The sequence below is a fragment of the Amblyraja radiata genome, chromosome 5, assembly GCF_010909765.2.
Source record: "Amblyraja radiata isolate CabotCenter1 chromosome 5, sAmbRad1.1.pri, whole genome shotgun sequence".
In the NCBI taxonomy this organism is placed as follows: Eukaryota; Metazoa; Chordata; class Chondrichthyes; order Rajiformes; family Rajidae; genus Amblyraja; species Amblyraja radiata.
In genome coordinates, this window is record NC_045960.1 from 43,608,937 (window position 1) to 43,625,737 (window position 16,801).

General features: G+C 40.0%; 2 protein-coding genes across 2 annotated transcripts in view; one reads left to right on the forward strand and one right to left on the reverse strand.

The window, feature by feature from the left end:
* Positions 1–15,535, forward strand: part of fam162b (family with sequence similarity 162 member B) — a 28,798-nt gene extending 13,263 nt beyond the window's left edge. Inside the window, exons 3-4 of the mRNA XM_033021108.1 lie at positions 10,152–10,260; positions 11,037–15,535. Coding sequence (XP_032876999.1) covers positions 10,152–10,260; positions 11,037–11,153 — 226 coding nt within the window. The 3' untranslated portion in view covers positions 11,154–15,535. The remainder of the gene's footprint in view (positions 1–10,151; positions 10,261–11,036) is intronic.
* The window catches only part of kpna5 (karyopherin subunit alpha 5), a 43,514-nt gene continuing 38,915 nt past the window's right edge, over positions 12,203–16,801 (reverse strand). Inside the window, exon 14 of the mRNA XM_033021107.1 lies at positions 12,203–15,829. Within this exon, the coding sequence (XP_032876998.1) occupies positions 15,642–15,829 (188 nt within the window). The 3' untranslated portion in view covers positions 12,203–15,641. The remainder of the gene's footprint in view (positions 15,830–16,801) is intronic.

Sequence of the window (16,801 nt, forward strand, 5' to 3'; positions counted from 1 at the left end):
TCGCCCTCACGTGAGTGCCGTTCCTCCCTCGAGCTGGGCCGCTCCGACGGGAGCGCCATTCCACCCACGAGCTGGGCCGCTCTGATGGGAGCGCCATTCCACCCTCGGGCTGGGCCGCCCCGACGGGAACGCCACAGCCCCTCACGGGAGTCTCAGCCCCGCGCCAGGCCGCCCTCACGGGAGCCTCACAGCCCCTCACGGGAGCGCCGTTCCAGCCCCGAGCCGGACCGCCCTCACGGGAGCGAGCCCAGGGCAAGTCCTGACTGGCTCTGCCTCCGGAGTCTCGAGGTCGCCAGCTCCGCCATTAGGCCTCAGCGCAGACGGAGGCAGAGAAGGGGGATACGACAAAAAAGTCGCATTCCCCCGAAGGGAGAGACAGCAAGCCCCGTTTCAACCCCCCCCCCACATAAACACAACCTAAAAACCAAAAACTTAACTAGACAAAACGAAAAAAAACAACACAAAAAAGTAAAAACAAACGGACTGCAGGCGAGCCGCTGCTGCCAGGGCAGCGCTGCCACTTCCGGAACTACCTTCTGTGGCAGAGAATTCCAGAGATTCACCACTCTCTGTGTGAAAAATGTTTTCCTCATCTCGGTCCTAAAAGATTTCCCCCTTATCCTTAAACTGTGACCTCTTGTTCTGAACTTCCCCAACATCGGGAACAATCTTCCTGCATCTAGCCTGTCCAACCACTTAAGAATTTTGTAAGTTTCTATAAGATCCCCCTCAATCTTCTAAATTCTAGCGAGTACAAACCGAGTCTATCCAGTCTTTCTTCATATGAAAGTCCTGACATCCCAGGAATCAGTCTGGTGAACCTTCTCTGTACTCCCTCTATGGCAAGAATGACTCCATAGTTCTCTAATGTCAAATATTTCTTTCCCACATTTAGTCTCTGTGATCAATGACGAAAACTGCTGACTGCCAATTATTTCTGAGTCGTGGAATTATTTTCTTGGTGCTGTCTTTTGTGCCCATGGGAAACAGTTCTCACTTCCCTTGTTCTCTTCAGACAAACAAACACTGGGAAAGAAGTAAAAGCAGAAAATACTGGAAATACTTAGAGAATACTAAGTTAAACATTTCAAGTTTAAGGATTTTTCATTAGAAACTGATACTGAGCCAATACTGAGTGGTTCTATTTTGGATTTTTGTACTTCCAGTGTTTTAATTAACCAAGTATTGGGAATAATTCAATTTTTCCATTAAAGATTAATCCAGCTCTCGTATAGCAAAATCCAGACTTTGGAATGCTGGGATACAGCTTCAGTGCTGCAGGTGAGAGCCTGAACAATTAGGAAGGTTGGGTTTCATTTACATTTTATTAGCAAGTTGCCAGTGTAGCGATTCCTGGGAAGTAGGCTACTCCCTGGTTCACCCCCCTCGGCACTTAATGGACTGGTCCGGGGATGGGGCCCAGCCGTGAGTAGAAGAGCAGGGGCTAGGAGTGGCAGTTGGTCCTCAGTCTCCCACTGAAGCAGAGAGTAGTGTGCTGTACTAATTCAAGCCTTTACAGAATTCATCTGGCTCCTCGCCTTCATTCTGGGCTTTGCACGCACCCGCTACACTGGTGACCCTCGACATTTCGCCGCGTCGCGATGGACCTGAATATGCTTCAGGACGCACAACCCGGTCAACCTCCCTTGGACCACGCCGGCCCCGCCGATCTCCATGCCGTCGCGCTGAAGTTGCCTACCCTGTGGACCGACGAGCCTGAAATATGGTTTGACCAGGCCGAGGCACAGTTTGCACTACGGGGCGTGACGGCAGATACCACTAAGTACTATTATATTATCAGCGCCCTCGACCAGGCCTCTGCACGACGGGTTAAGCCTTTTCTCCGCGACCCCCCCCCCTGGTGGCTAACAAGTATGAGGCCCTGAAGGCCCTACTCATTCATAAGTTTGGCCTCAGTGAGGACGATCAGGTGACCCAAATCCTGCGGATGACTGGCCTGGGTGACCGCAGGCCCTCGGCCCTGCTGGGCGATATGCTAGTCCTTATGGGCGTCCACGAGCCGTTTTCTTTTTAAGCATGCCTACCTGCAGCAGCTCCCGTCGGACATCCGCCTGCAGTTTACCAGCGATCCCTTCACTGGCATGCAGTCGGTGGGCGAGCGTGCCGCACAGCACAGCAGGTCGGGGCTTCAATCGACCGCGTCTCCGCCACGCCTGAATGCCCTCTGCGGCGGGATCCGGCAGCCATTGCGCACGCCGGTAAATGCGGGCCCCTCCTTACCGCGGCAAATGGGAGCTCAAACATATGGGGTGCGCACGCTCTCCCTCAACTTCGGGCATGGCCGCTTTTAATGGCCATTCGTCATTGCTGACGTTTCCCAGCCGTTGCTTGGGGCGGACTTCCTACACGCACATTCCCTGCTGGTGGATGTCAAGCAGCAGTGTAACATTGGAGCCTGTTTCCCTCTGCCTGGGCGATCCGGTGGTGCGGCCTGATGGGCCCGTCGTCCGTGGATGCTACATTCTCGCGGGTACTGGCCGACTTTCCTGAAATCCTCGTCCGGCAGTTCTGCTCCACCGCCCCGAAACACGGGGTGGAGCATCACATTCCCACTACTGGCCCGCCCCTGCACGCCCAGGTGTGGCGTCTTCCACCGGACAAATTCCGTCTAGCTCGGGAGGAGTTCCACCTTATGGAGTTACTGGGTATCGTGCACCGCTCAGACAGCCTGTGGGCGTCCCCGCTCCATATGGTCCCCAAGGCGGACGGTGGCTGGCGCCCCTGGGGAGACTATCGTCGGCTTAATGATGCCACTATCGCTGAGAGGTACCTGGTCCCACACATTCAAGATTTCAGTGCACACCTTGCCGGGGCTGCGGTGTTCTCCAAGGTCGACCTGGTACGTGGAAACAATCAAATTCCCGTCCACCATGACGACATGCTTAAGACAGCCATCATAACACCATTCGGCCTTTTCGAGTTCCTGCGCATGCCCTTCAGGCTTAAGAACGGTGCGCAAGCGTTTCAGCAGCTTATGGACTGCGTGTGCCGTGGCGCGAGGTGTGAGGCTGCTGTGCGACGTCTCGACTGGTCAGCTGCGGCCCATTGTCCCTGTCGCCTGGCGGCGCAGAGGGCTCGGGATGCTCCGCGGGCTGGCCCACCCTTTCATTCGGGCGACGACAGCCCTCCTGGCTTCCCGTTTCATGTGGCATGGGTTGCACAAGCAGGTTGAACATTGGGTGCATACCTGCAACCTGTGCCAAACTGCCAAGGTACAGCAGCATGTGCGGGCACCTGTCCAGGAGTTCCGCGTCCCTCACCAGCGGTTTGACCATATCCACGTGGACATCGTGGGGCCGCTACCGCCTTCTCGGGGCTTCACACACCTCCTAACCGTGGTCGACCATTTCGCCTGACAATGGATGTTTCATGAAGAAAGTCCATTCTTGTCCAGCCAGAAAGTTTTATTAAAGTAATATAATTATGTGACATGGTTAAAAATAATTCACAACTACTGAAATATGATGATTCAGGCTGAAATAGCTGTATTTACAAATAGAATGATTGGACAATCAAAGTACAGGGGGAAAAAACTCATAATACAATTTACTTTTTGAACCAGTCCACAAAGTGGGGGTGAGTTCAAAATTCATTTCTCTCTTTAATAACCTGAAATCATTTTTGAGCAATTATTTAGACTTTCCTACAAACTATGTTAAAGTCAAACCAATATTCATGTGAAGAGCTGTAATGTTTGAGAAATGTTCAGTTTTAAAGGGGAATTTTAATTTTTTACTGCTAAAGTGTTGAAATGATCACATTAGTACTGAATAAGAACAAAAACTAACTTGCCCTTCATGTTGATGGCTTATGAGTCAGCTGGTTCTCAGAAAAGAAGCGTTGCTGTTATGACCTCAAGACATGAATGACTTGCTAGTGATTGCAGTCTACAACAAAACATAAAGAATGATCAAATTGCGAGGAAGACTGCTGGATGCCTGGAATCACTTATGGGACTTTGAGACTTTATGAACGAGCTGTGTCGAACAGCTAAAAAAACGTAAAAGCATAAACAAACAGAAGATCCTGGGAAAGCTACTTAAATGTTATATAGCTGGACTGTTCTTAAAATATGAATGACATTTTAAACTCAATTGTTAAGGTTACTTGTGTATATCAGGTCAGTTAAAGATCAGTATGTTCAAAACATATTGTCTATAATGTTCTTCACAATATAAATTAATAATATTGGCTCCAGCTCATTGAGTTTATTGATATAAGGAAGTTTCTATATCCACGATCTATGTTACATAAGTAATCCCTGCCATAGGCAAGTAGTTGTTTTCTGGACTAGTTTCCATGCATTATAAATACATTTTTTTTTTGCTAATGAGCCAGTAAATTGACATAATTATCTTTATTAAACAAAGCCTGCCTTTTTAAAAAGCACTAATATCCCTTCAGTAAATCAACTTCTCTAAACTAAATCCTTCCTGCCAAAGCTATCTACTACAAAATACAATTTCAAATGTTATTGCTTTGATGTAATTTTTCTTAAAAGCATTTTGAGGTGATAATTGGTGGATCCTGCAGTACGCCAGAATTGCTGGCAGGTTAATAGAAAATTGTTTATTCATTTCAATTGAATTGAAAAAAGAGAAATTAAATTAGTTATACAAAAAGATAGAAATTGCTGTCTGGTACTTTCCTAGCAATAAGTAATACAAAGCCACCTGTCAAAACAAATTGTGTACAAATTAAACATATAAGGTATTCTCAATAGTGTAATGTTTATTCTCATGGAGTTGGCCACCACTTAATGTTCTGATCTGTAGAAGATTAGTGGAGGGCCAAAACTGAGAACATTAATACTAGTGGCAATATATCGTGGCAAGGGGAGGGTTTGAATACATTGCTCCAAAAATTAATTTGATTTGAGGGTAATTGCAAGAAAGCTTTCATTTGAAACCTCTGCCTCTAACTTTAGTTTAGTTTATAGGTACAGCGCGGAAACAGGCCCTTCGGCCCACTGGGTCCGCGCCGACCAGCGACCTTCACACATTAACACCCACTAGGGACAATTTTTACATTTATCAAGCCATTTTACATTTACCTGTACGTATTTGGAGTGTGGGAGAAAACGGAAGAACTCGGAGAAAAAAATCACGGGGAGAACGTACAAACTCCGTAGCAGACAGACCCATAGTCGGGATCGAACCCGGTTCTCCGGCGCTGCATTCGCTGTAAGGCAGCAAGTCTACCGCTGCGCTACCGTTGAGAGCCTGTCTGTGGGAGGTTCTCTCTTTAGTAGTTTCCTGCTGAGAGCAAGCACTATTCTGTCTACCAGAAATATACAGTATGCAGACAAAAGAGTCGGTGTGTAGGAAGGAACTGCAGATGCTGGTTTAAACCTAAGACAGACACAAAATGCCGGAGTAACTCAGCGGGACAGGCATCATCTCTGGAGAGCTGGAATGGATGACATTTCGGGTCGAGACCCTTCTTCAAACTTGGGTTTGTTTGGTAATTCTAATTAGATATGTTCCTGAAGGTTTGATTTTCTATTTCTTATTAACCTCTATTAATATCACGGATGGATAGTTATATGGATGGGAAAGGAATGGAGGGTTATGGTCTGAGCGCAGGTATATGGGACTAGGGGAGACTATGTGTTCGGCACGGACTAGAGGGGTCGAGATGGCCTGTTTCCGTGCTGTAATTGTTATATGGTTATATGGTTAATATCAAGGTTTGATATTAATCATACAAGATTAGATCAGGAGGTGTTACATCATGTGCCACATGTTAAGTTTGAAAATGTGAGTGTAATTGCCTTGAAATTGCCATTTGGGATTAAGTTTGCATGGAGGCAAAGGAAGTGTGCAGGCACAAAATCCTCATGAAGAATGAAGAAGGGTTTCGGCCCGAAACGTCGCCTATTTCCTTCGCTCCATAGATGCTGCTGCACCCGCTGAGTTCCTCCAGCAATTTTGTGTACCTAGGATCTTTACTATAGTGATTTACCTTCCATGCTGGAAGACGAGCAATTCCAGGAATATAAAGGGTACGAGAGATGTTGCACAAGGCCAACTATTCAAATTGACTCAAAGGCATTGTATGAATAGGATAGAAAGTTGTGAAAGTACGTTTGGTGTCCAGGTCTTAGTTACAATTGCCTACATTCTGCCATAATCCCTGTTTACAAATGACATGTGTGTGCTATGATGCCTACCCATGGATGCTCAGAGGTGGCAGATGTGATAAGTGAAATGACTCTCTTTGAATAGGATTTGGGCCATATGCAAACCAATCTGTGATGTCTTTGCTTAGATTTGCTGAAAGATTACAAGGGAAACAGGACTTCACGTGTGGAGAGATTGGGGAAAGTTGGAATTGTTCTTGCAGCAAAATGTGTTAAGGATTCATGATTGCCTTTGATAGTGTTAGTAAATAGAAACTTTCCGGTAGGGAGAAGGGCAATGTACTCGGAGAAAGAATTACAGAATTTGGTCAAAAAATCAGAAACAAGACGAGGAGAAATATTTTTGCCTGGTAAGTTGAGTGCATTGCCAGAAATCGAAGTGGAAAGAGATGGTTCAATGTAGCTGGAGGATTTCCAGGGAATACCTCTATTGTTAGGAAATTGTTGATATTTCAATGCATTAGGGCACAAATCTGGGATTTCCATGCGAATCATTGAGTCATAGTCATACAGCGTGGAAACAGGCCCTTCGGCCCAACCTGCCTCCACCGACTAACATATCCCACCTACACTTGTCCAACCTGCCTGCGTTTAGCCCATATCCCTCCAAGTGAGTGATTTAGACCGTTTTTCGCTATTGAAATAAATGGCTGCAAGAAACTGAACAAGTGTTATAGGTTTTGCAAATGATTCGATTAATCGTACCCTGCTTTTAATCATTTTAACATTCTTTAATTATTTTAATAATTCACTTATATTAATAGTCCATGAATATATCTATCATAAATATTCAAAGCTTTCAACCAGTGGCCAGGCTAGGAAGCCTATCAGATTTTATGCTACTTGTCTCAGGTGCTGTGTTCCACCCAATTCTCCTTTTCCTTGCCATCACTTCCCATATAATAAAGTTTATATTGCACAAGATCTTACTGTCATGCAAGGTTTTCCTTTCAGCATGTTCCCTGTTCATTTATTTAAATGGAGAAAAACTCTGTACAAGTCTAAAGCACGTGCATGAAAATCACAGACTTGTTGACCTAATGCATTGAAATATCAACAATTTCATTATGTGCCTTTGATTATACATGTTGGTACAAGGAAGCAGTGAGTACAGAAGGTGCAACTGATTGCAAATTCTGGGCAAATTTATTTAAAAAACAAATTAGATAAAAGCTTGCAATACTATTGGGGGAAAAGAACAAATTAGATGTATCTTTCAAACAGCCTAGAAAAACTAGACCAAACTGTTTCCTTCGGTGCTGTATTTTATGATTCCAATATGAATAGGTTCGGAAGAACATTTTAAAATAAGATTTCATATTTTTCCACCACTGTAAAACTCAAGTTCAGAGATTTCCATAAACTAAATAGAATCTCATGTAGCCTTATCACTGTCATTTTTCTGTGTCAAAACATTCAGTACTTTAATCAAACCAGTCAAGATCGTCCCATTTCAACTCAGGTCCATGCTCTGTGTGTTTTTGTTTCCATTAGATCACTATATCTGTTGAACTAAGATAGAAGTAAGGGAATTGGAAGCCCCGGGTCATGACTTTGGGTTCACATCTGTGTTTATAATAAAAATTTCCTTTGAGAGTTTTTGCAAAATTCACGTTGTTTACTAAAACTTTTCATGTGCAGTAACTTTTGGAGGCCACTATGGTCATTAGAATTTATGTCAATTTCCAAACAGCCCTATGATTTTCATATAGGCTTGTTCATTCAGACATATTTCAGTCTTAATGGAACCATTGAGCAATAGAGATTAACAAGACTGGCAGTGATGATGGTACAGAGAATTTGAATTGATGCATCAATGACATGCTTATATTTCAACTCAAGTCTCGTCATACAATTACTTTGGAGAATCCCGAGATGCGCATACCAAAGAAGGCACTGTAATAACAAATACATAAATTGGGAGTTTCTTCCCTGCTGTTATCAGGCAATTGAATCATCCTACCAAAACTAGAGAACTGCTATTTACCTCATTGGTGACCCTCCATTCTATCTCTGATCGGACTTTATGGCTTTACCTTGCACCAAACGTTATTCCCTTATCATGTACCTATACAATTGCTCGATTGCAATCATGTATTGCTTTTCACTGTACCTCGGCACATATGACAATAAACTAAACTGAACTGAATTGCATTTAAATGAAGTATAGAAAGCAAAATTAAGATAGCAAAACATGGAATTAAGGGAGAACATTTAAAAAACGGAGTTATCTTTCAAACAGAAAGATAGGTGCAGGTGTAGGCCATTTGGCCCTTTGAGCCCGCACCACCATTCAATATTATCATGGCTGATCATCTAAAATCAACCATTACAAACTTTTTTTGGACAGTAAATTTGGTTTGCGGGAATTATTACATTTTACACTTAAAAACTGTATAAACCCCAATGTATTCAGTCATTCTAAATTGGAACTAGTAGGCATGCAGCAAATGTATTTAAACACATTCCCAACAAAACCATTATTCTCAGCAAGAACTGTGATACCATGAAGGAATGCATCTCTAATTGCAAGTTGATTTCATTTGCACAGTCCAAAAACTCTGCTAAACATACAACATGGAGTAACTCAGTGGGTCAGACAGCATCTCTAGAGAACATGGATATGTGATGTTTTGAGTCGGGACATGTCATCAGACTGATCAGAGATCGTGCCTGACTCCAGCACTTTGTGTCCTTTTTTGTAAGCCTGTTCATTGTTTCTTCAAAAACACTGCTGTTGGGTTTCTTATTGCAGACACAAAGCTAAATTACTCAGTGCTATACCCTTCATAGTCTTTTCACAAATTGCTAAGAGCATGAAAGGAGGGCATTCAGTCTATCATACTGGCTTTATGCAAGGACACCTACTAGTCCACTCCCTATGCTCTCTCCCCAGTGTTCTGAAAATATTTTCCTTTTAGATGGTTTAAGCTCTTTTAGTAAAACTAAACTGACCTTATCTGCATTATTACCAAGAAGTCAACATTTAACATGCCAAATCATAACTGCTCATTGTGTGAACAATGGCATTCCAAAAGCACTTTTGATTCATCTTAATTACTTTCTTATTCAAATGCCAAAAGACATTTTAATTCTATCTCCTGGCTCTGATTCAACAAGGGTTATACAGTTAAATTCCTGTCGTCCCCTTGCATTTATGTCAGTTCCACCAAAACAACCCCAATCTAACTGCAAGAATGATTTCCCATCTCTACAATTATTTTAATGAATATCTTCTGTGCCATCCCCAAGAATATCTTCTTCCCAAGAACCCTTTCTGGCTTAAGTCCTCCCTCCACCACCTCCAGTTTAAATTCCATTTGGAATATTTTGGAGGACCAGGAAACCAAGAAGAATCTCAAGCTTCCTCAAGTGTGGTGCTCTGGAGTGGATGCATTCCTTGAGTTGTGAATGCACCAATATTTGACAAAGGTAATGCAAATAGCCACTCAAACAACCTGGAATAAGAAGTGGTTAACTTGGTACTTTTGAATAAATTAAAACATATACACTGCTCCATTATCAACTCTGGGCAGACTTTGAACCATGCTTAGAATCCATTTGGGCTGAATAGCTCAACTGTATGGTGTATGCTACCTGTTGGCCTCACAGGAAACTACATATGCCACCAATGCATGACAATGACTGACAGCTCATTGTTTTGCAATTGTTAAAATCCAACTCTTATCAATGACATAGGAAGGTAATTATGATTTATTTGTTCTTGCAGTATGAGAAAGTTTACATGTTGTCACACTATGACAGGACCTGCATTTTCTCATTGGATTATTGAGCGTTTGTGACTATAGTGCTTCCAGTTAGATTGAGGAGAGGTTCAGACTTCTGGTCAAACAGTGAAGGGAGGATAATGATTATGATCCTCAGGAAGGTATTACCAGAGGAAGGAAAGCCATTAAAATTATTGCAAGACGATGCAGCGTAATTCCATTGAGTGTACAGTGACATTAACATTTACGTTTCTTTTAAGATTTGAAATGCTGAATGCATCAAGAAATAGGGCTCGAGTAAAGACTTGCTACATCATGATTGGTTTGACCATTTTGGCCTCTTTTGCTATGATTGCATCTGGAAAACAGGTATGAGAATCTTTGCACAGGCACACCAAATTATGCATTGTTGAAAACTCTGTTTGCTATGAAAATGTAGTGCAATGCCAAATTTCCCCATGTTATCCTCCCACCATTTGAACTAATTCTTACATTTAATGTTTTAATTCATCATGCATCCTTCAATTAAGTTGGGTCATATTCCTGTATTTTAACAGTATATTAAACACATCCTTAATCAGAATTCATCCTTGTATCTACTCTCTCCTATCCAACACAGAGTTCCTTCCTCAGCACTACTTCTTGTAAGGAAGCTTTTAGTCTCCACTGCATTCATTCTGGCACTGGCAGCTCCATAAGCAGTGATACAGTGCATTTTCCTCTCAAAGGATATTGTGTTGACTCCCAACATTCTTCTGATTTCCTCCTGCTCTATTTGAGGAACCGCCTCCTCTCAGGAAGAATTCCCCACCACCTACCTCTCTAGCCTCTTGAGCTTCTCGTACATTTTCAACTATAAGAGTCACAACTATAAGATGATAGAAGATAGCAGCCCCCAATAAGGATGTCATCAGGTGGTGGCCAAGACAGGGTAGTTTCAATTTACATATACACTACATTATGCAGAGATGAAAAGGACAAAGTTATGGAATAATTCAGCATCTCAGGCGAACGTGGCTAGGTGACATTTCGGCTCGAAACCCTTCTTCTGACCCCTGTGTTAATCTAACCAGCATCTGTAATTTTTTTTGCTCCTATGAACAAAATTGTTGGTTTGCTCATCTGATATTCTTTGCACTTCCCAGGCTGCTGAACGGCATGAATCACTTGCCAGCTGGAATAGAGCCAAAAAGGCAAGATGGAAAGAAGAGGCTATGCGTGAGCAGGAAGCTGCAGTGGCTATCCCCGTTGTTAAATCCTGATAACCTTGTCAAAATAAACCGTACAACTAAATACAGGTTGAAGTTCTCTCTCAATTGCACAGAAGGTAGAAGCTTGTAGCAAAAATGATTAACATGCCTTTTAACTTTATAACCCAGATCTACATACTTCACTTAAATTACATGTCCCTCGTCCACAATTCCTAATCCACAGCAGACCATTATTTTTAATTTGATATTTTGTCATTTTTTCCTTCCACACATGGCATTAATTATTTTCATTTATCTACACTCAACATTTGTACAGCTTCAAGAACTCCATAAACATAACTGTCTGTAAACATGGGAATAGAACAGCAATTTCTACTATTTGAAATTACATTAATCATGTTTTAATTTAGAATTTAAATGGATTATAAATAGTAATATCAAATGCAAAGGAAAATGTTTCATTGTATGGGAATGAATTGATTATTTTACAACTAGAGCACAACCAATGAGGAAAACGTATCACCATTTGCATTAATGAGCAATCAGCTCATCAGTAGGAGACTGCTATACAATGAGTCTTGAGATGTTACATTTGATGCTTCATCTGATGAAATAAGACCCCCTGGTTCCACTTAAAGAGCAAGGATTTCCCCATGTTCTAATTAACATTCCTTCCCAAACCATCAAAACAGATTAGTCATTTCTTTGTTTGGGAAACAATGAAAAAAATATGGTGATCCAGTTGTATTGAGTCAGCATTAAATTTAATTTGGTGTATAGTCAAAGTGATTGATATCCCAAGAATTTGATGAAAGGTATATCTATTGAGACAAGATAGGCATACTGCACAAATGCAAATTCTTATAGGATCAGAACCAATTTCATTTTGTCTAAAAAATGGATTAGGAGAAATATTGCCTCAACGTCAGAAAATAAGTAACCTTTCTAGTGCAATAAAGCTTTTGGCTTTTCCGAGCCAACAAAAAAAAGTTCAGTTCCTTCCCTTTGGTCACATTGTTTAAAAGATTAAACCACAGACACACAAAAGCAGACACACTTAACAATTACTACTCAAAATATGAAGTTAAACAGCATATCAGTCATGTGAATGGATTTTATTTTCACTTTCCAGATATTTTCAAATTCAATACACTTCAATGCAACTGAATAATCAATTAGCTTGAGTATGCTTGCAAGATATTCACTAGAAAACTATTCCCCAGTCCAAAAGTGGAAGGAAAAAATGCAACATTCTTTGCACATATACAAAATGCACAAAACAGATCGGAGATCTTTTGCATGGTATTAATTCTTGCCAATTTGACAGTATTTTAATTTAATTTTGTTCCAACACAAATTCAAATTAAAGGAGAATATGGAGCATGGAACAAGAGGAAAGGGAATTCAGGACTGTTGATTCCTAGGCTGTTGCCAGCAACAGGAGTGATAGTAATTCCAAATGAAAGAAAATAGATCCAAAAAGATGAATATACTCATGTCAAATTGTACAAGCTCTGGTCATTGTAAAAAAATATATACACACACACAAAAACATTTGCTTTAATGAAGATATGTCAATTTAGAGCACAGATTTTTCAAATCTTTAGAAACTTATGATTTATGCAACTATTGCTGGTAAAGATGTATTGTAATTATTGTTTAATAAATGAAGCTCTTAAATATTTCTGCTGATACATCTAGCACAGTATTAGTTTTCAGGTTCACATTATTTTGTATATAACACAACATACACACTGCAAAATGCAGCAAGGTAGCTAATACAAAGTTTAACTCAAAATGAGGCATTCAGTTGGACATGTGGCTAATGTAGCAAACAAAAGCAACAACACAATGCCAAAATTTATTTTGGCTTTTTGCCAAATCAGCACTTGTATTGTGACTTCTCAATTCTATAGCAGGGATACCGACTGGGAAACCAAGCAAAACACTAAATTTGCATGGGAACTTGAGGCAAGAGGAGAATATTTCAGTTAAGACAAAATAGAAAGTATCCCTTTATAGAATTTTTATATACAGTTTTATCCCAGTCAGATTAGTTTCTCGTGAGGTTTATCGTAAAATATCAACTTAACGGGACATTTTTTTCAACATAATACTGTTAGAGATTTTAAGCTAATATTTGGTCATGTTAAATACTGTGCAAATGAAATAGAGTAATCTTTCAAAAGTAGTGACGACTGTAATCAATTTTATGATGGAGCACTGGTGATCTGTTATGAAACTGAAATAACCATGCATAAAACAGTATGTGGAAATGTTTCCTACACTGCAATTTTGTATTACTGTTCCATAGGTTTTTAGAGTTGTAGCCAAATTCAAGCTTTCAGCCATAACTACTATTTAAAACAAAAATCCCCATAACCTATGAATGGCATGCAGCACAGATGACACTTTTCATTGAAAGGCATCATCAGCTGTAGTGAAAAAAAAGAAATAGCTAATTATAACTATGTATTTTAGTAACAGAGCAAGGAGTATTTTAAAGTTTTTCCAAATATCTCTTTATATACACACTTGCCACTGTACATCAGTTACATTTAATTATAATGCAAATTTGGCATGTTTTATACTTTCAACCAACACAGATTAGCAATCTGTTCCCTTTCACTTTAGAATTACTGTTGGCAACATTTGTGAATGATCAGTAACACATGGGTTCCGTTAAAATAGCAAAAGAAGGTGTTGAACATCATGTTAACCCATTCAGTTGATATCACCAATAATTTTTAGCCATTACTTCCCATTTTCATTTCAACATTGTAGAACAGTAAAATTAACTAAATTATGACACGCTGTAAAAATACACGAGAATTACTAAATCAAATTCAGAGTACAGGATAGAACTAAGTTATGAACCTCAAGATTTAACCAAAATTTATTATGTCGAATTTTTAAACGACAGTCGCCCATTTTAAACAATGGCTTTTAGGAGAGAAGTAACATGAAAGTAGTGATGTTTGCATATTTACACTGAACCTGCAAGAGCAAAATTCAAAACTTTCTTTACAAAATAAATCAAAATCACTGTACAACATTCTTATCACCAAAGGTTGTCCTTTGCAGGCCCTAATGATCTGATAGAAAGAAAATTTTAATGCTGCTGCAACACCCAAGAAATAGTATCTGAAACTGTGGCTGTGATTTTAAATTGCAGAATACAAATGAAAGATTCAAGGATCACTTTTGCCACCATTTTTCATTCTTTAATGTCAATGTGGTGACATGACCTTAGATTTCTAATCAGCATTTTAAAACTTATTAGGTACCTATTAACCATTTTAACGATGAAAGTTACTCTACTATTTTTTACATGTTCATTAAATGAACTATGGCATTTACAGAAATATCACCCCAAGGGACCATCAGTAGTAGTGCTAGTGAAGAAGAAAAATAAAAAAGGTAATATACAAGACCAAACAGATTAGTTGTGAAATCCCTCTTATGCATTATTAAATCAGTAATCAGCACTTATTTGGTTTTTCAAAATTCTTCTGTCAATGCCTAATTAATAAACACATTTTACAAGAGGAAAATGATTACACCTCCCTTCAGTTTAATCTATTGTTTTCCTGGGAGGAAAGAGGATAGAAGATGCAAAAGAGTGGATGGGAGGGAGAAGAGGAACAAATTTAGCTTTTAATCAGGTATTCCTCATTGGATGAACCTACTAGGGAATTCTAAACACACCTAATGAAATTATCAACATGATGTATAGTCAGCAGTGCTACAATTTCACGTCTCCTGTTCAGAGTGCAATTTTTTTTTAGAAAGTTATAAATAAATTTACAGGTTTTCATATTGAAATATAGACTAACAAATGCTGATAATTACTGTTTTCATTCACATTAACTTGTATTGTTAACAAATATTTTAAGTCAATAACTTTTAAACAATTGTGTCCTAATTTAAAGAGGTAGATATATCAGCAGGGGTGTACCTTTAAACTCATTAGAGACACTAGTGTTGAAAGTTGCCACGATAGGTTAAATTTGCTCAACCAGGTATTTTTTTTAATGTAAATGAGAGCATAAACTTTTTGGACTTTAGAAATAATTTTGGTCAAATAGATTTAGACTTAAATTCCATTATTCAACACAAAGGAAACCACACCCTGTAACAGTATTTTGAGGCTCTAGAAACAAAGAATAAATAAGTATACTGCTTAAATTAGGGCTGTAAACAGTTAAATGAAATAGTACTATTTGATGGCTGTAATTTCAGCTTAAATATTGATGTATCTGCTAGGCCAAACCTTTTCTTTTGAGCAATTCAGATACATAATTCAGATCTATGACTCAAGATACCTAAATGAACATTAAATATGCAACATAAAAATCAACAGCCGCAGTTTAAATTACATATTAAACTGCAAATAGAAAAGTGCATAAGCTGTCTCACATTTTTGCTCTTTCTAATTTTAAATTCATCTACAACAGCTTTTTAATTTTGGCTCTGAGGATTTGTAGTTATGAATATGGTGCAATGGTGGTATCATAGACAATTTCACCAATCATGCATTTACAACTGGAAACCTTCCATTGGGGCCTCTTGTTGCTGGAAGATGAATTGTTGTTGATTCTCATCCACCTGTGGTGCAATGCTTGAGTCCTCCTCCTCTATCCCAAAATAATGTTCAATCAAGTCAAAGGCCTTCTGATAAATCTCCTGATTTTCATGACTTTGAAGAAATTCAATTTTGTCCAGACCTGCAGTTAAAGAATGCAATGTGATATACAAATGGCACAATGTTTCAAATTAATCTACACAATATTCATAGGCCAGATCTCAATGGCTACCGCCAGTGGCTTTAAACAGTGCGTACTGAGACTCAGAAGACCATATATTTGCCTGGATAACTCTCAGCATTATTTAAAAATAAATTCTTAGATCCTCTCCCAGGTTAGATTTCAAGGTTAAGGTCAGTTTATTGTCACATGTACCAATTAAGGTACAGTGAAATTCGAATTACCATACAGCCATACTAAAAAAAATCAACAAGAAACACAACTACATAAAAGTCAACATTAATATCCACCACGACAGATTCCCCACGTTTCTCACTGTGATGGAAGGCAATAAAGTGGGGGCAGTCAAACCATCCGCAGTCGGGGCGATCGAAGCTCCTGCAGCTTGCAGTTCCCGAAGTCGGTCTCTAACCAGAGACCGTAATGTTAAAGTAGACAGGCTCCCGCGGTTGGAGGCCCAGTCAATTCCCGACAGGGATTGCAGGCTCCGTGATGTTAAGTCTGCAGGCTCCAGCGGCAGAGCTCGAAGTTGGTCTCCAGAAAGTTTCCAAGGCCCCCCCCCAACATAAAACAAGCTAAAGAACACTAAAAACATACATTTAACACATACATACAAACAACAAAGAAGGCAGGGACAGACTGGCGCCCCCTGGTGGATGTTAGACAATGTATCTGATTTGATTTGATTAGATAATAAGATTTGATGCAGGATTCGAAATTGCACCAATTTCAAAATGTAAAGAGAAAAGGATTGGGAGACAAAAGAGAAAGCAAGTTTTTGTAGGTTCTTTCACTTCATATCATTCACAGGTATTTAGAGTAAATAATTGAAACATTTGTAAAAAAAAAGGACTTCAAATTTAATAGCCTTTAAAGTATCTGAATATCAGATATTTAGAATTATAAAATCAGGTACAGAGCTTTGCCAATAGT